At 45.5% G+C, this 21,489-nt stretch overlaps 1 protein-coding gene and 1 long non-coding RNA gene across 2 annotated transcripts in view; one reads left to right on the top strand and one right to left on the bottom strand.

Annotated features, from left to right (window-relative positions):
- Positions 1-7,770, bottom strand: part of FBXW4 (F-box and WD repeat domain containing 4) — a 65,970-nt gene extending 58,200 nt beyond the window's left edge. Inside the window, 2 exon segments of the mRNA XM_080402414.1 lie at positions 3,584-3,767; positions 3,770-7,770. Coding sequence (XP_080258540.1) covers positions 3,584-3,767; positions 3,770-3,902 — 317 coding nt within the window. The 5' untranslated portion in view covers positions 3,903-7,770.
- LOC308069688 lies at positions 3,579-21,356 on the top strand. The gene is made up of 2 exons (XR_013930484.1): positions 3,579-3,717; positions 11,578-21,356. It is a non-coding gene; the product is annotated as an uncharacterized lncRNA (long non-coding RNA).
- The last annotated feature ends 133 nt before the right edge of the window (positions 21,357-21,489 follow it).

Below are 21,489 nucleotides of genomic sequence, written 5' to 3'. Positions count from 1 at the left end.
AACATCTGCAGCTCCCAATTAGCTGAATCTACCAGAGAGGGCAAATATGAGAGACTGTCAGTGTTGTGAATGTGCCTTTCAGCAGCACAGCTGATGTCTGTGATTTAGTCCACATCTTCCTTTGAAAACATTAGCAACTCAATTTAACATTGTTCAAGCCTATGTACATGCCCTGAGATAGCCACAGCTGGCAACTTTTAAAGGTACACAGTCAGTATGAGAAGTAGATCATTTTTAAAAGTTAAATCAAATTGTTTCAGGTATACTAAAACTTCTCTTTTCCATGCCACTAACAGCTAGGGTTTTGCAACCAGTTTCTTATAAATGTTCTCTCTTCCCTGTTTCAGCATAAAGAAGCTTTACAAGCAAGCTGCCTGAGCGAACAGTTGTTTCACATACAAACTAAAGCCTGTTCCCTCTGATCTTCTTGTTACAATTATCTGAAGATATACCTAACAGAAAAAACATTTTAAAGAAATGGTGTCATTTTCAAGTTAATCACCCTTTTAAAAAATGGGGAAGTGGAGGCAGGGGTGTGAATTTCAGTTATCTTACACTCTAGGCTCAAATTTATCTCTATTTACAAAGCATTAACAGATGGCTTATCAAAAGCCATTTAACAGCAGAAATGATCAAACTATTCTGAGACTTTTTTTTGTTATTGTTGTTTTAAACAGTAAATACTACCTAGACTAGTTTTTAACTTATGCCAGCCTCCCAGGGACCATCAGTTTAAGATCTAATGTCAGAACCATGCACGCTATTTCATTAAGTACATTTACGATAAATGGTTCCAGCCTTTTCTTTCTCAATAGTGGACAGTATTGAATGAAAACCTCTTACAAGCAAAACCCAATGTTTGTCTCATGCAACATTATCCAGAATGTGCAATAGAAGCTTCAGCTCTTGAGCAAGTCAAAGCCAAGCTTGACAAACTCAAGATTTACTCCATATCACTAAGAAAGCACAGTTATCAAGAAGGCCCAGCTATCCATCATCTTCATCACCATTCTATTTACCCAGTGATATTTCAGCTTAAATACCTACTCAGCTCAAATTTAACTTTCAGTGAGCAACCTACCAGGTTTCTACTTAGAATTACTATCAGGAAGAAAGACTGTGAGCCCAGAAGCTTACCTCAACCCCCTCCCCAACTTGCATCAGTTAGTCAAATAAAATACAACCTCTCTCTGCAAGTCTTACTCCCTCAATTGCAAGAGCAGCAATCTTGGAGACATGCATGACAAGCAAGTGGTATGGAGGAGACATGGCTATTTAAAACCTTTACCACAAAGCCTATTAAAACTCTTCAGCTAAGTAAATTTTACAGCTGTACCACTCAATGTATACACTCATGCTGGTTCTTCTGGAGCCATACAGATACCCAGACCTCCTGGTACTGTGGTAGGCCCTTGCCTTTTATCTGTTGCCAGAACTGTCTACCCTACTGGAGCAAAACTCCTGCAACTGCCCCCAGATGCTGGATCTCCACACAGGGAAAACAAGTGCTTGGCTTTCAGGTATTCTCCATAAGACCTGGCATGCTATTTCAAAGAACTGAAAATTGTCTGAGCTTTCCATGAAGTTAAAAGCAATTAAAGGATTCATCCTCCAGATATATCTCAATGTTCCTGCATAACCAGCTTATAATATCACTTGGTATGTTACCCATCGTTGACCTCCACAGGACCAGGGCAATGCCGACCAATACTAAAAGCAGCACTCAGTACCAGAGCTGTTTAAAGAAAACCTGAAAATAGGACTCAGCAAAAAAGCACATCCTAGAATTACTAAAAAAAACCAAAACCCACAACCCTGCTCACAGCAAACCTAACAGCATTGAAATCCCTGGGAGCTTATGATACTCAAGCAGCCTTCCCTTCACTTAAACCCTCTGACCTAGCAAACTTCTTCTGTAGCTGTTTATAGACCTGCATTCCTCTGCAGGGGGAAGTGGTGGTCCTTACATACGCTGCACCTGCTCTGTACACCTGATCCCTCCTGCAACTGAAGCAGCATAGTATCACCTTATTCTTAATGAAAAATACAGAACTTCATTTCCTTAGGAGGCAAAATCATATATCACAGTAGAGACAGTCCAATGCACAACCATTCTGCAGCACAACCTGCTGACTTCCAAGGGAACCATGCTTAACTTAAAAGCTGGAAAGACTGAATGGGTTGAAGTGCTAGCCTGAAAACCCAACACAAGGACTTTCAGCGCCACCAAAGTTCTGCTCCTGCCAGCAGGAGCCATAATTGTTTCTGTAAAGACTGTGCTATTGATGAGAAAGCAATAGGAAACAGCAAAATAGAGCTCAAAACCTGACATCCCTTCTTTTGGTTCATGTCCACAGAGTGTTTACAGAAACAATACTGAGTCACTGGATGACAAACATGATCCTGGGCTGGCGGCTAAAGGGAAACCATAGGAAGGGATTCATAGATCCTAAGAACATAAGCTCCCTCTTTGGATCCTTACAGTAGCAAGGAAAGCTCGCATTGTGTGGCTGCCTCCGAGTGGCATTTTATATGCTAGCAAATTTGAGAGAAGAAAGGCAATCTTTGGGTCAAGGCCCAAGCCCCAAAAAGCACTTAATCTAGAAAGATGCTGGTGCTACACACAGCAAAGCCAAGAGGGTTTGCACCTGTTCCTAACCTATGATGTGCTGTTGAATTGGGGGTGGGTGGGGAAGAACTCCTGTCAACAAAATTTTAAAACCCAGAAGCCACAGAGTCCAAGAGTCACTTTCTCTGTGACAGCTATCACCAGCTACAGCATTAAGCTATTCCGTGTGAACAGAAGAATCTAAGAAACATGTATTCCTGGGGACCCCCGCCACAAAGGGTCTTCCACCTAATAACATATGTGAGCCCATTCTCCAGCCTTTACCCAGGACACCAGCCCAGGCCTTGCTCCCTCACAGCTTCGTCTTTGAAGCATGTTCAGGACGGCAGGGGCTGCGGCTCAGAAGCAGGGAGGGCAAGTGGGCACACTGGGGTCACCCCCACTGCACGCGGCAGCTCCCTCCGTTACCTCGTGCTCTCACCTGCCCTGGCTGGAAGCCCCGGACCCTACGTGTTTTGCCAGGAGGACTCTGGGGGACCGAGCCGATCTGGAGCAAGGCCTGAGGCCCCAATGCCTGAGGGCCGCTTGCCGGGCCTGGTGCTGAGGGGGCCCGGGAAGGCCTCGCCGTGCTCGATCGCTTCCTCTTGGGAAACTGCGGCACCGCCCCGCAGACCCCCGTCCCTCCCGGGCAGCGCTGGAGCCAGGCCCCACCGCCCGCGGGCCGCCACACGCGGGCCCTCCCCGCCCAGGGGCGGCCCCACCGCGGGCCCGGCGCTACGGCCCTTCCTCTGCCCTCGCCACTCCGCTTGGCGCTCGCTAAAGACGGCGCAGCCGCGCTTCGAGAATAGTCCCCCTTTCCCTCCGCCCCCTCACGGCAGTAGGGAGCCCCCCTTAGCAACTACGCCGGCAGCGCAGAACGCCCCTTAGCAACCAGCTAGGCCGCAGTATCCCCGGCCTTTCCCAGCCGCCGCGGCCGCCTCCCCACCGCCCTTCCGCCGGGAAGGCCGCGCTTACAGGTCGGTGCCGAGCTGGGTGAAGCCGGAGTTGAGGCAGCCACGGGCTATGCGCCTCCAGAGGAGATCGCGGCTACTGAGGAAGCGCAGGCGGCGGCAGACCTGGCCCAGGCGGCCCAAGGCCTGCGCGTCCAGGTAGGAGCAGATGAGGAGCAGCAGCTCCTCGGGTAAGGCCCAAAGCGGGGAGGGGGGGGAGGCGGCCCGGGATCCCCCCTCCGCCTGGGGGGATCGGGGGCTGCCCTTCCTCCCCATGGAGCAGCAGCTCCTGCCCCTCCTCCCCGGGAGCCGGAGCTGCTGCTGCCCGGGGGAGGCCAAGCCATGGACGGGGGCAGCCGCTCCCCAGTCACATGGGGCAGGAGCCGCTGCCTGTCACTCCCCCCCCCTCCGGGGGAGGAGGCGGCTACCGGGGCGGGATGGGGCACGGAGCCGCCAAGCCCACCCTCGTTAGTGAATTAATTCATTAGCGGGAGCCGCTGGGACTCCCCTTGCGCAACTGGCCCACCCCCCCGCGGCCCGGCGCACGGGCCCTTCTTCAGAACTGGCATTAGTAATGTCACCTGATCCACGTATTCATTAATAACATGAATAATGAATGGTGGGGCCGTTGATCCCAGGTAACCAGAGCATCTGCTCCACCACCTGGAGCAACCCCAGCTAGCCACTGCACTCCTGCGAAGGAAGGCGAACAGCAAGGTGATTAATGCTCATGAATTATCCTTGAGTAGGGTCAGGAGTGCCTGTCACCCACGAAGTGACAGCAGGGGTCATCTGGTGTTGCACAGCAGTTTTCAACACTCCCAGATTCCTGGGCCGTGTAAAAGAAAGGGTCTTCCCTATGTAAGAGCAGACCCTACTGCAGTGGATTTAAGGCTGGGTTTTTCACAGGGCCCTTTGATGCAGTCCGTTCCCCCTTCTAGGGCTCCACAGAGCAGGGGCTAAGAAGTGGCTGCACTTCATACGTGTGTACATACATACAAGCACACCGCCATGAAAGAACCGCACATAATAACTGAGTCATTGTTGCCATCCACAGGAGCCTGGAGCACTGGCAATGCAGAAAGATTCTGGTCCAAAATGGCAAAGTAGCCCTCCACAGACAGTAGAGCAGGAAAATATGAGTCTAGTGTTGTGTTATTCTTGCCTATAGTACTTTACACTCCACAGAAGCCTGAAACGCTTGGGGAAATTTCTCCTTCAAAATTAAAAAATAGATAAATTATAAGAAGTTCCTCGTCTGCCTAGAATGCTTTGAACAGGTATCACTTACCCACCACAGCCTACATCTTCTTTTGCACAGTGAAGCAGGAAAATAAATTTCAACATATAATGAGGTTACCATAACATACAGGCCTTTAGACAGTACTTGCATCCTGTTCCAGAAGGTCATCTTGGCTGTGTAATCTCAACCACTCAAAATACTCATTACAAGTAAGTCACCAACTCTGGAAGCTTCATATCTGAGAGGTTCAAAACTGCTGGCTGAGCAACTGTCTGGTCCATTTACACCAAGTTTCAATACACCTTGGAAGTCAGGGAAGTTCCAGAAGGCAGCAAATGTTGTATCAGTATTTATAATGAGTGAATCAGGTGGCCCAAGTAATTAAAAATTTCTCAGCCTAAGTTTGGGCTCAGGTGAAATAGCAGCACATCTGGTACAGGACTTAAGTAGCCAGTTGAAAAGGAGGTAATGTAACAAATTTTGCTTAACATGAGATTATGGAAACTTGGTGTGAATGCAGTTTTATTATCAACTTGTTAATGACATTAAACTTAGCTCTTTTGTAGTAGACAAGCTAAATGTTTGAAACATTAAAATTTATTAAAAGCTGAGTGACTTTTCTGTCTCAAAACTGTTATTATAAAGACAGATTTATTATCAGGTTGGTCTTTTTCTAGTAGGATCCCACAGAGACAGCTTATGGACCCTACACTATTTAATATTTTTACTAGCAACACGAAAAAAATCTGAAATTACTATTATCAAAACTTTGTAGAAGGCACAAAACACGGTGCAAGAGGCAAAGGATGCTTATGGCTGCGTAGCCCTGTGTTAAGTATAGGCATAATCAAATTGTATGTATTTCAATCAAGCCAAATGTAAAGTCTCACATCTAGGAACAAAGAATGTAGGTCACACTGAAAGGATGTAACTCTATCCTGCAAAGCTGCAATTCCGTAAAGACTTCATTAAGATGAATAATCAGCTGAATGTGAGCTCCTTCTGCAGTGCTGTGACCAAAGGGCTAGTGCTGTCCTGGGAAACAAACAAGAGCTGGGAGGTTCTTTTACCTCTGGTTTTGACTCTGTTGTGACTGCTTTGGAAATAATTTGTCCAGCCAACATTTCAAGAAGGATGTTGAAAAACTAGAGGGGTTTCAAAGAAGAGTAGTAAGAATGATTACAGGTCTGTCAAACATGTTTTATAGTGAGACCCAAAGTGCTCAGTCTATTTAGGTTTCTAAAGAGAAGGTTAAGGTGCGAGGTGATCATACCTTATGAGCACTGAAACAGGAAGAAAAATCTGGTAATACCAGGATCTTCTATTTAGCAGACAAAGAGATAAGATCTCTTGACAGAAGGCAATGGGAAACAAATTCATAAATAAAGCATGCTTTTGTAGTGAAGAAAATTAACTGTTGAAACAGCTTATCAAGATTTATGGAAGATTCATCATTAACTGAGTTTTTTAAAAAACAATACCAGTTGGGTTTTTTTTCCTTAGAGAGTCTGGCTAGACCACAACGACTAAAACTGAAACCAGGAGTTGACCTGGCTAGTCCTAACTCGGGATATCAGACTAAGACAGTCAAAGGGGTCCCTTCTGGTCTTAGGCTCTGTTACTCTACAGAGGCAACTTCTGCAAAGTGCATGTCTCCCTGCACTGTGTGAGACCCGTATTCCAGTGTACAGTGGTCTCCGGTCTGTAGCCGTACCATTTTACCAAGGACACTACTTGGTGCAGTCCAGGAGGAGCCTGGGTGCAAAGTAATATGTGCAGTGTGACCCTCTGGGATACCAGGAGCAAGGTATGGACAAGTGCATCTGTAGAAGTGGAGCAGGCCTTATTGCTTTCCAATTTGTGACCCAAAGTATAAACAACTATTAAATACTTGGCTAAGATGAAGCATGTGTTTGCATGCAGTCATTGTGGAAAGCATCAAGTATGCTCCAGACAGAGGACACTGAGTAATATGAAGAAAAAGTTATGATGTGTTGCTCTTAAATGTAACATTGTTTTCTAGTATGGATAATGGCCCTACAACATAGTGACAGTAATTGTTCTTTGCCCAAAACGTAGGTATCATCCATTATTTTCTGTGGGTTTTTTTGAGAAAAATGGGTGTGCAACTGCATACTCTTGTTTTCAGGCACGGTTTCAGCTACTGTGACTGCTGTGGAGCTGCCAAAGCTGTGCCTCACAGGCTAAGACCCCAATGGCACTAATCTTCCCAGCAGTGCCAAAGCATATGTAGGTGTCCGCAGGAGCAAGACCCAAGGAAGATTATGTATTACATTACTAAAACTGTATGTGTAGCATGATTGTTTCCGTTACATTGTTCATACTCAGTGCAGGTGCTCAGGGCATTATAATCATAAAGTCAATAATATATCCTTCCTAAATATTACAGTCAAAGATCCCAATCCTTTCATGGCTCATGACCACTCTGAACCTGTGTAGGAAATGGGAGTAGGGTTCTGAGCTGAAGTAGCAGCCCATTCCAGCATTATGGCTTGCAAGGTATGTAAGCTAAAAATTTGGGGGGTTATACCTGTAAAGCTTGTGCTTTAACAGTGTAAGTCAATGAAATTCAGCTTGGAAGGAACACCATTTCAATACCTGCCTGTCATTATTTTTTTTTCTGTCTTCAGGGGTTTTTATTATTTGCAGTGCCCTCAAATATACCTTTGCAGCTAAAGACACAATCATTTGGACCACTCTTTGTTTTGTTTTTCCTTCCAACCGATGCTTTTGTGTATTTCTGAAACTTAAGACACCTCCTCTGCTACTACAGTACTTATCTGTAACACCATCGCTTTGAGGGATTAAAGCAGGTTACTTGTTACACACTTAGATCAAGAGTTATCTGAGTAGAAAGTCTATCCCGTTAGGGTTGGCGGAATCTGGTTTTGATCTTGAGTTGTTTTGATTTTCTCTGAGAGCAAGTAACATGTTATTTTAACTTCTGAATAAGGTGTGCTACCTGACTGTGTCTCTTCTGTTTGGCAGAAAGGATTAGAAACCTCCACGGAACTTGCACTCTATTAAAGCAGAATGGTCACCATTGAGAACCAAGGAGCTGAATTGTTTTCAGATTATATGTGTGTGTGTGTGTCTTTCCCACATCAAAGACTCTGATGGAAGCTGTTCACGCTATTGTCAGGAATGCAGGGATTGGCACAAAGGTGATTAGCAAAATTGCTTTTTTGCAGGAGAAGCACAAAAATTATCAAAGGATTAAAGAGGATAAAATTAAAAGGTTATGCTGAATTTGGGAGTAAATTTTCTCCTTTTTATCCCAAATTATACATACCGTTTTGGTTTTACCTATAAAATGTCTGCCAGAGGAAATCAGGATTAGAAGCTATTTGGTATGGGTTCTGTTAAAGGGTGAGGAAAAAACTTCCCTTAAAAATAATCCAAACAGACCCTATTCTGTGTGCTTCCAAACCACATCTACAAGGAGCTTTTAATGAGTACTAAGGGCACCCAGCCAGCAGCCATCCCCACAAGGTTCTTAGCAGCCAGAGGATCGGGACCTTTAGTCATAATTATGCTGAAAATTATGAAAACAAACAATTCCATAAATCAATTTGTCATCAGTGATGCTGTTTGTTTACTTTTCTCACTACACTCGGCTGACAAAGATACTAAACTGAGGGGATCGCTTTCATTATCCACTTGCTAGGCACATGCAATGCTTTTGTATTTTGATCAGCAGCTGAGCTGCTTGAATGGTTTGGAAAAAAAGGCAATAAAAAGGGATTCTCAAATATTTTAATGTATCAAAATGAACAGCCGAGCCTTCCAGAAGCTCTCTGCCTTGGCAAAACTGCAGTGCAATAAAAAAAATGTATCGCCTCCCATAGCCAGCAGAATTGTCTCATCTTGCTGGTTCAGACTCTGTTTATTGTTCATGTTATTTTGAACAATCCTCTATTATTTGCTAAGTACCAGCCATATACCTATTTCTTGCCTTTGCATTTTAAGTTTTGTTTGTTTGTTTTACTAATCTGTTATTTTCTGGAAGTCACCCAGAATATTTTATTTGGTTTTAACCTCATTTATCAAAGTATTATCTAAAGCATCTGTTCAGAAAATGTTCATTTTAACTGTTTTCCCAACAATGACCTTCTTCCTCCCCCCCAGGCCACATCAAGTTGTCACTTACCAGACAGCCGTGGAATTTGGAATCATTCCTTTTAAACGCTTTACAATTCCAAATGGTAGATTTCTAATGGCACAATATGATTGCCACAAAGATCTTTAAATTTCCCAATCCTCCAGGCTTCAAAGGCTGGACCGTCCTTGATCTCCTGAAGGAATGCTTTTGAATCTTGTTCTTTTATAGGGGCTACCTATGAAGATATTTTAGGGGCTTTTTCCTTTCATAGTTAGAGCTGGAGGAACTAAACATTCAAATACCCACTGGCTTCTTTGACAGTAAGATCAAGACTTACAAAGTTGTTTCTAGAGATTTTCAGCTCAGTTTTCATTAATTCCACAGGTTGTTCCAAAAATTTTTTGAGTGTTTATAAAACAATGTAAGAGTAGCCTTGGTGTAGCAGTGACTATGTTACTGTTTTATCCTGCATCTGCCTTGCACCCACACAGCTACTTCACGCAGTTCCTAGCCTGCCATGAGAAAGTCTGACAATGTCCTGACTCATCATGTGCCTGTGGGTACAGGAGGGCGTCCCTTGCTCTTGAAGGATGCTGCACTGTCATATCACTTACAAGGTAATAATTTGCTCAAGGAAAGTGAGCAAACGTAATCCTACAAGCAGTTTTGGGTCTGCCTTGACCAAGCAACCAAGGCGGAGCATAATTGCCTACAACAATTACAGATTTGCAGAATTGCTAGAGTTTTAGGCTTCCTACTCTCTTCCCCTGCAGCCAGAGGAAACATTTCGCATCCTTTCACATCCTTTCACACACAGTAGGATTTCTTAGTCAGGAGGCTGCCATTTTTTATCTCTCTCTGGCTAATTCTGTTTTATCTCATCACTGAAACACAGAATTCATCGATCTGAAGTTAAGAGATTTGTAGTGCAGCAACAGGAATCCAGTTGGTGCTAGAAACGGCCTTTATTTCTATTCAGTTCAGCTTATGCTTTTACCTTCCATCCTCTTAATAATGAAGCACACATGAATATAAAAAAATAGAGAGAGGGAGGTATCCCACTGTCCATACACTGTAGGTCCTAGTCCTGCAATGGAGCATCATGAGTACAAGGTCCTACCTAGCAGATTCATCTGTAGGTTTGGGGTCTTCGGCTGTAAACCCCTTGGGGACACCTCTGTGCTTTCAGTACCTCACATGATGTGACCTCTGCTGTGACTGCAGGCTCTCGGGTATTATTATAAGGAGCAACTAATGCTGTGTCACTGAGTAAGTGTATGTTTAGTTATCCCATATTGCTAATGCACGTGAATTTTAAATAGTTCGCAGCCTAACCTCAGGTTTTGTGATGACAACAACAAACTGCAGGAACCAGGAACAACTGATTACTAACCCAGTTTATGGGTCAGGGAACAGGCCTTAGATCCTCATTTACACAGGTTTCTTATGATCATGTAAGGCCTACCTCTCCAAGACTATTTTTGTTTGTTTGTTTAGATCAGTTTTAAAAAAACCAACCCTACATCTCAAAATAGAGAATGTTTTCTTTTGGAACTGGAAGCAAACACACTTGATGGCTTTAACATCTGCTGGACAATGCATGGATGGATGGTGGGCACCTCACACAGTTTTGTGACAAAAACATGTGCGTACAGCGTGTCAGATTATAAATCCAAGAATAAAGAGTCATTAAAACCTCCCTTTTCTGGCCCACATGCCATGAAAATAGGCCTTTCACTCTGTCTATTTAAACTGAAAATGAGTATTGGGAAGGAAAATACTGACATTCCAGAGATTCAAGTCAAAATCTCCCCCTCCAGTAAAGGAGGTCTGTCAATTGAACATATATTGATCCATTGTCTGTCTCCCATCAGGACCCACAAGCCACCCCAAGTCCATATGCTTCTATTCTTGTTAGAAACCAAGACCTCACAGTCTAAGACCACCACAGTAACATTTACATCTACTGTTGGCTTGACCTGAAACTCTGCATAATTCTCAAATACCTTTTCTGCTTTTGCAGGCTCTTAGTGCCTGGTGCAATTTTTGGGTGCAGATTCCCATGAGACTAGCTTGCTACCCAGCAGAGCATAAGCCCTCTCAGCTCTACCATGAGTGCAAAGCCTTCTGCTCTTGGGAGGAAGGAAAGGAGAAAAAACCCTGGCACTCTGGATCAACTCTTACCAGAATTCACTTGAGTGTCACGAGTGATAAATTTGGTCCTATTCTTTCTCTTTTCCTTCAGGCTTGCAGTGGACTTGTCTTTGGTAGCATGTCTGAATTATTAGTAGCATTATATTGAAATGCATCTCAAAGGACAAAACAGCCAGGCTGTGCAAGATGCCTGTGACCCCGCAGAGGAGAAAGGGCTTCTGACTTACAGACATCAGTTGTGACTCTGAAACTGAATTTGCTATTATGTGATGACTGACAAATCACAACGCTTCTTGTAGATTATTCTCCTTATCTGTCACTGTGCTTCTTCATGTGTTTAGATGCTGTGAGCCTTGCAACACACTCCGAGCCTTATAACTGCATTACTAATGCCAGGAAGAAAAGCTTTTTAAAAGGAGTAAAGCCCACAGCACTGTGTTCCTGTTGCTTATGTCTCTTTCCAGACACACAAACATACAAATGTGCTTTTTTTTTTCAGCCTGAACCTCTGTGCTGAGGCATCAGTGAAGTCATCTACTTGCTTATTTTCTGTTGTGCGCCCTGAAGTGTGAGGCCCATTTGCTGCGTGGATGCCCTAGCAGGTGTTTGGATGTGCAGGTGTGTGCACAGGCAAAGTCCTGAGCGCAAGCACAAACAAGGATTTGAATACCAGGGCCTTTCAGCCTGAACCTGACACTGCCACTTTAAAACCGGAGACATGGACATCAAAGTTTTTCACTCCCCAGAAGGAATGGACTATTTTGCACCCTTCCAAATGATGTCTCTCATCTCTCTGCCTTTCCTACAGCCTTCTCTCTCTCACACACACACACTTTTTCTAATACCATCCCTCCCTCTCTACTTTAAACCATGGGAAAAACCTAGGAAAAGAAGCTTGCCGACTAAGGGACCGTTTCGCTGCATTGTGTTTTCCAGCTAGACCTGAACAGACTGAAATCAATTCAGCTCTCTCACACTCGCTCTTTCCCTCCCTCTCCCATGTCTTTTTTTGTTTCTCTTAGATCGTGCTCTCTGCCTTAAGAAAACCCAGTTTAGTTATATCCATCCCCTTAGCAATCAAGTGACCAGTAGGTTTTTTATTGCTTGTAAAAACACAGTATCTTTTTCATGGGCGTCAGGTTCTTTGGTTTGAAATGCCCAGTGAGCAGTGCCAACAACCTGCAGAATCTTTGCTCAATTCTCACATATCCATTTGAAGTATCTTTAGTAGACTTGTCAAAATAAAGGGTCAAAATTAGTATTTTAATATAGTGTACCAGCCTCTCTTTGTGTTATTGGCAAGAGGCCTGATTTAACAGAAGTGCGCAGAAATACCTGTATCTGACCTGAATTGCTACGTGGTCTAAAAAATATACATTATTAAAGCTGAAGTCCAGCTGTTGCTATATTAATATCCTCTGTTTTTTATTTGCTCTTACCTTTTGGAAGGTTTCAGTTTTCATTCTGAAATTTTCCAGGCTTGCTCCCAATACTGAGGTTATAACTGCAGGCCTGGTAAGGACCAGAGGAGAATGCAAGAAGGTTCACTGGAAATTTGAACAGGCGAGATTCAGCACAGCAGAGCCAGCAGCCCAAAGAAGGCAGAAGTGTCACTTAAATTTTGATTGTAGCACCTGTTGACAAATGGATAGAATTAAGATGTGTGTGCAACTGGAATTTTATGCCTTCCGATCTTCACAATAGTTAATTACGCAGTTAGTGTTCCCTCAACATATTTTTTTCTTTCCCTGAGTTTTCCAGGGTCTCAGGGCCATACATCAACAACTCAGGTTGCTGTAAACAACAGTTTCACTGCATTGAACAGAATTATGCTGCTTTATATCAAAACAAGGTGTCACCCAAAGAAAACACAGAAGTTATCCACCTAGCCCATCCAGAACTTCCAAAATAAAGAAAACCCAGCAACGAAGACTAACCACAAAACAGAAATGTCCAATGAAAGCCAAACACCACCATTGCAAAACAGTTTAAATAAGAAAAAAAGTGTCATGAAGTTGCAAGTTATCACCACTGCCCAGTAGACATGATCCCTGGTGGTGTGCCCTAAAAAACATAACACTCTCCCAGTCAAACTGCACTTGCAAAGTCCAACCAGCAGATACTGGCATGCCAAGAGCTTCTTCTCATGCAGCCCCAGTTGACCAGAAAACAGTGAGGTCTTGATATGTTTTAATGATAGCTAAATCAAAAACAGCAGTGCAGAAACCTGCGGAACACTTACAAGGCATTCAGTTCAGGTCATTGCCCGGTCCCAGGGTGGGTACGTCCCATTTAAGAACTGAATTGTCACTTTCTGTGCTACCTGCAGCTTCCAATGGCAGCTGGAACAATCCTAAATACAAGCCGTGGCACTAAAACCTGCCTTCCAGACTGACAAACTCAGAGTCGGTTGCCTGTCTGTCACTGCCTGCCGAGAATCTGGGAAAGTCAAGCAGAACTGCTGGGTGCTCAACTCCACTGGAAACATCATTTTATTTAGGTGCCTAAATACTCTTTTCATTGTCTAGCTTCTGACTGTTAACACTACACGTGCTGCAACTCACCTGCCTTTTGCACTACTTTGCTGTGGTATGAGCTTTAATACTACAATTCCAAATTATTTCCCAAACAGCACAACGCAGTGTGGGCTTTTTTCCCTCTACCACCTCAAATACGCTGGCAGTATCAGGTAATTGCCTTGCAGCTTAAACTACCCGAGATTTGTAACCAGTATCTCCTAAGTATCTTGATTTTAGCAGCACCCAGAATGTGGCCTAATTAATTTTCAGCCAGCTGCACAGCTTCTCAGAGCTGTTTCAGGAGAAGAGGTGATTAATTATGACCCCAATTTTGTGCAATACAGACTTTTAGCTAAAGGAATTTAAAAGCTCAGCTATTCAAGTTAGTAACAATTTCATTTGGTTTATACATGTCAGTAATATGTGTGTGTTTATAAAAATACCCTGTATTTAATAAACAGTGTATTATGCAAAGACAGTGTACCAAGTATTATTTCCTATAAATGAATATATGCTGAGTAACATGCAGTGTAACAGATTCTATACAAAACTGCAGAAAAGGGAAAATAAAATATTGTACAGTGAGGAATTCCCAGATGGTAATAGATACTTGTCTTAGAGCCTAAATGAAAGCAGCTAGAGTGAGTTATCTCTACTGCAAGGTACCTCGTGATTAGCGTCCTTAATCGTACAAACATAACGGTCGTGGAAGCTGTAGCACTTATTATCTTCCGTTTGTTTTTGTGGTTTTTTTTAGAAAATCAACACTGAGGAAAAAAATTTTAAAATAACTTAAACATGGGGCAAAGCTTCAGTGTATTGTCATTGTTGTGGGTGTATTTTCAGGAGCAGTTTCCTGAGAGCTCAGTCTCTTACATGCTATGATTTCTTCTGACTGTTCTAACTCCTTATTTTATACAATACAAGATTAAAATCTGAATATAAGCTTTTCCAAACACTTAAATAGTAGATGCTGAAACTGCCTGGCAGCTCTAGTTGCCCACTTCCAGGACTGCTGAACTTTTCTGGCTTGCAAATAATTGTCATGATTGTGCGTAAATGCCATCTCTTGGGACTCCTGCGATAGATACTGTAGGAATGCAGTTCCCCTGGAAGTAGCCAAGAGGGATCCACTTCCCTGCACTTCTTAAAAAACATTCTTTGGGGAAAAAACTCTTTCTATCCATGCAGACTCTCAATTATGTCTCTGAAAATCCTGGGAAGAAGGTTGAAAACAGGGCACACACTCCAAGAAACAAAAAATGTGAAAGTTAACAAGGGAACGAAGGAGAATAAAGACATTTTCCCACTCATACAAACAGATGGACAAGAATAGCCTTCTGAGGAATCTGAACTTTGTACAGGAGCATAAAGGCAGCAGATGAACATCGTATTAGAAAGGCAGCGAACTACAGCGAGAAAGCAGAAAGATAGCGTTGAGATGTTTTCGGGGGTGGGGGGAGATGATTCGTTGGGCCAAGTGACCTTTTCCCATCCAGCAATTTCTTCTGTCCCAGTGCAGAATGACAATGGGAACCCAATAGCAGCACAATCTAACATCCATGTCCGTACCAAAAGATATTCAACTCGACCATGCTGCACTGCTGCAGCCATGGGATGCTGTGAAACAAGCCAGACCCAAGTTTCCAACTTGCCCTCTTTTCTGTTGTTGTTGTTATTGCTGTTTGTTTCCATTCACCCCCTTTTATTCTCCATTTTTTTTCTGTCTTGACTCTGATGGGGGCTCTTTTTGTGCAAAACAAGCCCTTCTGATCTCTTTGAAAGGCCAGCTCTTGTCATTCTTCCAGATCATCATTGTATGACATGTTTTTATATCAGACTAACAAAGGAGCTATTTGATCAGGGGGTATGGTGTGTGATTGTAAGAAATTCAGCTAGCCGGTGGCAACCATTGTTCCCCAAAGCGGCTCCCTGACCCCATTCTATTCAAGGAAAAACTCCCTTGGAGTGGCCTCTATTCATTGAGTAACACCAGTCCGCAGTCTCACTCCAGGAGTATGCTCAATTCAGAGGTGTGTCACCGATATTGCCCATCAACCAGCCTTTAACTCTTTCATCAGCATTAGGTTTCCAACACAACAGCTGTTATCATAGGATGAGCTGGGGAGGGCGGGTCGCCATGCATTCCAGCTCACTGGAGCTCTCCTTATCTTGGAGAAATTTAACCTTCCTTTCAGAAGTTGCCTCGGAAAATACCCGTCTGCTACTTTCTGCAGACTGCAGCCCGAGTCATTTGCCTTCCCATTCCTGTGCCCTGAAACCCAGTTAGTTACTCAGCTTCTAGAACAAGTATCTCTGCGCTCTCTCAGGCTAACAAGGGGCTTTGCAGTGATTTAAAAGTCTTTGGATTTGGCCTAAAAAATCTGTGACCCTCCTGTGTCTCAGTCCCACAACCTTCCCTCTCCCAGATAATCTTGTACCTGTACCCATGTGTGCATCCATGGCATCAGTGCAACTACTGGCTGCAGCAAGAGCACACAGCTGAGACTCATCTGTCTCCCTAGGATATTTCATCTTACTTTATCAGCAGAGAAAACTCAAGGCATTCCCATGAGCTCTGAGAAGGCTATTGACTAAAGCTGCTCCTGCTTCCTTGAACGGAGCCATCCATGCACTAACACAGAGCCCCCAAAACCCAGGGAAATCAGTGCTAAAGCTCCCTTTAGGTTTAAAAGCTGTGGCTCAGGGCCACAGTCCTGTGCTTGCAGTGGTTGTAGAGCATTGCCATGCAGCCAGAATGGGATCAGGCTCAGGCAAGAGATGGCAAACAGCTATGGATTTGGCACAGCAGTCATCAATGGTTTTGAACATGATGGGGAGAACCATCTACATGACAGGATTGATACTGGCCAGCCCAGTACAAACGCAAGGTACACAGGTCACTGACTGTGCCTCAGGGAGATCTCTGAAGCAAGTTAAACTCAATTCATCCATCTTAGCATGGGTCTGCTGCATCTTTCAGTGCAAAATTTTTTCCCTGTGCAATGAGCACGTCCACGGGCTCTTGCAGGCCATCCGTCTCTTGACATGGTTGCAGCGTCCCAGGAGTAGAGCTACTTCGCAGGGCCTCCTGGCAAGCAGTCAGCTCGCTTCCCTGGTTGGAAACACAGCCCTGCTTTCAGCATCACCGCTCAGACCCCCTCAGCTTCTGCAGCCTTCCTCTACCGGCAAGGATCCTGCCCGGGCCTTGGTACCACCTTGATAGCGGCGATCTCCGGGACCGGGATTTGTTAATAAACTCGGGCTCCCTCTGCTGGGACAAAGCACAAAATACTGGGGGGTCTGTAGGACAGGGTTACTTCACTGCTGGGCTCTTGGCTTTTTTCCCCCCATGACATTTCAGTGGATGACATGATGTACCCTGCATTTTTCTCCACTGGCTGATAATGGTGGAATAAACAGCGATGCTTTGCACTGCAGCATCCTTCACTGCATGCTCCAAAACCTCTGGGAAACATGCACTGAACTTCCAGTGACCTGTGAAGTGACTTGGCACCATCTCCGTTTCATGCAGGGGGCAGGAGGAGCTCAGGTGGTCGGCCAGTTCTGTCGACAGAACAACTGTTCCATGTCACGAGCTTAAATGTGTGGCCTTCTCTGTATGTTGAGACACACATGTTCCTGCACCACGGTGCTGGATTTAACCCCTCAGAGAACAGTCCTTTAAAATGCTTCTGCCACAGACTTGCTCTCCACCAGAGGAGACTTTTTGCATCACCCTCAGATGACCAGAAGCGTTGTAGCACATTGGGGAAACCCTCTCCTTCCCTTGCCCAGGGGTGTGCTCTGCAGGAAGGCCCAGCTGTGTGGACAGAAAGCTGCTTCTCAGGGGACTGTGTCTGCACAGCCATCTTTGCATCACAGGAGAAGGCACTTCCCTGCTCCACCCTCACCCTGCTAAGCTGCCACCCCATGATTTAAAGCATGGGGAAAGATTCAGGTGCAGACCTGCTAGCTAAGCATTCCAGTGTGCAGAGGTGTAACATCCCTCAGCAACATCAGTCAGCACGGCAAAGAACTGCATTAACTGGAGCTGCTAGGATAAATCAAGAAAAGAGGAACGTGTGTTAAATCTCAGGAAAAAGGTCCAGGCAAGAGTGAAATCTGCTAGGAAAGAGAAGCAAATCAGTTTTTTGAGTAGAACAGACAACGCTGCAGAGGAGATACTTCAGGGAGACTTTCCCAGTAGGTCTAGGACTCTTCCCATCTGCTGCCTATGAATTCAGCATGCTACATTATCTCTATGACCTTTAATCCACCCCTAGTTACTGTGCAGAATGTTACTGCATCAACATTTTTTTCCACAAAAACTGCAGTGTAGATTGAATTAAATGCATTTCCTCAGCAAAGCTGCTGCCTTCGTCGCTCGCATCTGTGCTTCCTGCCCAGAGATCACTGCTGAGGGTAAGCAGGCTGCTCTGGATGCTCTAGTTTCAAGGAAGGTCAGACGTTTCCCTAGCAGCTCAATACAGACCAAATAACTCAAGGAGACCTGTTGCCTTCCATGACAGCACTGACAGCTCGCTCAGTGATTTGGGCACCCAGCTTGCAGCCAAGTCCACAGTACCATCCTGCAGCACCCTGACATTCACGCTGCCGCCTCCAGTCTCACCCGGGGCTGAGCCTTCCCTGTGTAGGCTGTTGGCAGAGGTTTCACTGCTTTGATGGGGAAAGATGTCCTTCCCCACAACGTGTGTCCCTGAAACAGTGCAGCAGCAGACACCTTCAAAGTTCCTACCTCCACAGGGGCTAGCTATAGGTTTAAATCAGAGCAAGCAGCAATAAAAGAAGGTTTCTGAGGATGAGGGCTCTTACTATGTTGACAACTCTCCTCTTCCCAGTCCTGAGCATTTCATGCCCCACAGGCACCTGCCCTGCCTTTTGCCCGACTGACCACTCTTTGGGCTGCTTGTGGCTTTTTGTATTGTGGCTGCTTACCAGGTGGCCTGCTTCAAATAACAGCTCCAACCCTACTTCAGGTAAAAGCAATAGCAGTATGTATCCCACGCATAAAAAACAGCAAGAGCGTGCACTTGGGAGTAAGTCAGTGCACTCAGAGCATTCCTATGCAGACAGCAACCATGTAAGTACTGACGGTTTCAGTGCACAGAACCCACGATGCTGCCCAAACAGCAGAGCAGAGTCTGACCTCGGTGTCTGGCATCTCCCCCAACAAGCCCATAGAGCTCTGGACCACACATCAGGACAGGGTACAGCCAGATCCACCCAGCTCCCCATGCCACAGGGTGCGCCCAGCTCAGGTGGAGCAGGCAGCAGAGGAGCAGTGAGCAGCAGGTACTACCCAGCAAACTACCCATGAAATAGCTGCCCCTGCCACTGGGGTTTTGCCTTGCTGGAATTTCTGTGAGGGTCCCCTGAAGCAGCCTATTAGGGGTTTGCTTGGTCTCAATAGCGGAGGTTGCACATTTGTCACCTCTGGGTGCCCTCAAGGTGACAGGAAATCTAAAAGCCTATGTGCTTCAGTGACTGGCTCTAGCTTCCCTCTCCTCCCTATGGACACTCATTCCCAGGGAATGTACTTTAGGGAGCATAGGGATGAGACCCACAGCCCGTCCTCCCCTCGCTGCTGGTGGGCTGGCTGCCTGGCAAAGGGCTCCTCTGCCTTCTTCTGCCTTTCCAGCTGGGACTTACCCACCTCCTGCCCGCTTTGTCCCCTCCACTGTTTGTCCCTTTGCTCACATCACCAAAAGAGCCTTCCACACACCATAGATAGCAAATACAAAAGAAATTCCCCATCTTCACCACATGTAAGGTGGTCCCATGTCAGTGCTGAGGGTTTGTCCGAAATCCCAGCTCACGGAGTTTTGCCATCAGGGAAAAAATCTCAGCAGTGATTTTTTTCTCTTCCCTGTAGGGAAGCTTCTCGGCCTCATTGATGCTTAAGGCAAGCTGAGTCCCCCAGGGAGCCTTAGACTTTGTTTGGGGAGTCCTGGCTGGTGACCAGAGTACCTGGGACCATAGTGACCTGGGGGCTGCCACATCCCGTTACATCAGCTGGTAGCATGGCCCGTGGGGAGGCCACAGCCATGTGTTCAGCCCTGTGCAGGGAACAGCACATCTTCTTTCACAGCTGTTGGAGGGGAGTGTTGGTGGAGGACAGGCGGCTGCTGTGGCCGAGACAGTCATCAAGTGCAAGTCGTCTCCCTGCGGCAGTGTCAAGTGCATGGCAAACCCACGGCTCCGCACGGGGAGGTGGTGAAACCTTCAGCTCCTCGCAATGATCACTCTGAGAGGGAGTGAAGTGTGGACACTTCTCTGGGCCCCTGGACAGCTGCAATAGCTCAGGATGTGTCAGCAACCACCACTCTCCCCTCTTGGTCCCCCCAGTCCTTTAGGGGATGGGGATGTCCCTTTACCAGCCAGCAGCAATTAGTTGGAAAGAGGTTTTCTCATAATTAAACAGGTTGTGATAGTGGTGCGGTTTGGGTCAGTGCGGCAGGTGCTGCATGTACTGCCACTAGCCATAGCCTTAGGAATCTGCAGTTTCCACAGCACCTTTCCTCTCCCTGCCCGGCTGTGTGCCCTCCATCTTCTGGTCACACCTCGGCAAATGCTGTAGGACAGCATCTGGGGGCAGCGACCAGCTCCCGAAACACAGATTCTGCCAAAACCTTTGGGTATATGAAAATCTCTGCACTCACTGCTGTCTCTGTGCTGGCTTAGTGTAGAAGAATTGTGGCGATGGGCATTGAGGATAATTAGGCCTAACCAGTCTCTGCTCACATCTGATCTGAACTCATCCAGAGCAATTCTAGTGAAGTCAGAGGAATGACTGTGGCTTTAACCATCACAACTGCCAGCAAAAATAGCTCAGACTTCACCAACTGAGTGTTTGAACAACCAGAGATGGAGCCCTCCTGGGCAAGCACGAGCCTTGGGACTTCAACATTCATTATAAAATGAATGGTACATTTGCCTTAGAGATGTGCTGTAGTCTTTGCAGCAGAAAACAAGGGACAGGAGACTGTAACTGCGCCTTAGCTGCACCTCTTGCAGGGACCATCCGTGCCTCTCTTCAAAACAGACTGGAGTTACAGTGGTCCCAACCAAACGAGGGTTACGGCTCCACAGTTGGCTTCAATTGCTCTGCAAGTCCCTTCAAGAAGCTCTTGGAAAACACCAGCCCTGAGCAGAGACACGTCACTCCAGTGGGTGGTCACTGCATCATTTCTCCTCCAAAGATCCTGGACACAAGCAAGCCAGTGCCGGACTCCATCACCAGATGCTGTGGCCAAAACACTTGGCTGCACTTCACAAGAGATATTGGCAGATGGGAATCAGCTTAAAGAAAATCCCTACAAGAGCTTAGAGAGACCTGGAAAACCCGCTTTGCAGTGCCTGCAGAAGTTTGGTCAGGTTGAATAGCACTGTAAGCTGGAAAAAAAAGAGAGCAAGATCAAGTACTGTGAGTAGAAGTTAGGCAATTTTAACCAAAAACACCAAATAACACTGAAATATGGAGTCCCTGCATGATATCCTTCCTTCCTTTTCCTTAAACAAGGACTATGGCTTTCACTCAGAAGGCACTAAGCAGGATCTGCTCATGTGAGTGTTGCAGAAGACTGGGATGGACATTCAGAGAAATCCCCACGACCTTGCAATCTGCTCATGTACAAAAGCAAGTTCCTTCCAGTCAGTTACGGGACAGAGTCCAACCCTCAGTCAAAGCTGGGGAAGCGGGCATGAGGTTTAGGAAAAAAAAAAAAAAAAAAAAGAAGGTTTTGTGGTTTTGTACTTCATTTATAGCTCAGATTATTGCATATATACATTGCTTCCCCCATTGGACCACTTCCATACCTTTTCTTGGCCTCTTGCAGATTGATTCAGCTGATTTGTGGCTCTGCAGAATT

The sequence above is a fragment of the Falco punctatus genome (assembly GCF_963210335.1).
Source record: "Falco punctatus genome assembly, chromosome: 9".
Lineage (NCBI taxonomy): Eukaryota > Metazoa > Chordata > Aves > Falconiformes > Falconidae > Falco > Falco punctatus.
Note: the sequence above shows the minus strand (reverse complement) of the source record. Positions and strands in the feature narration are given on the sequence as shown.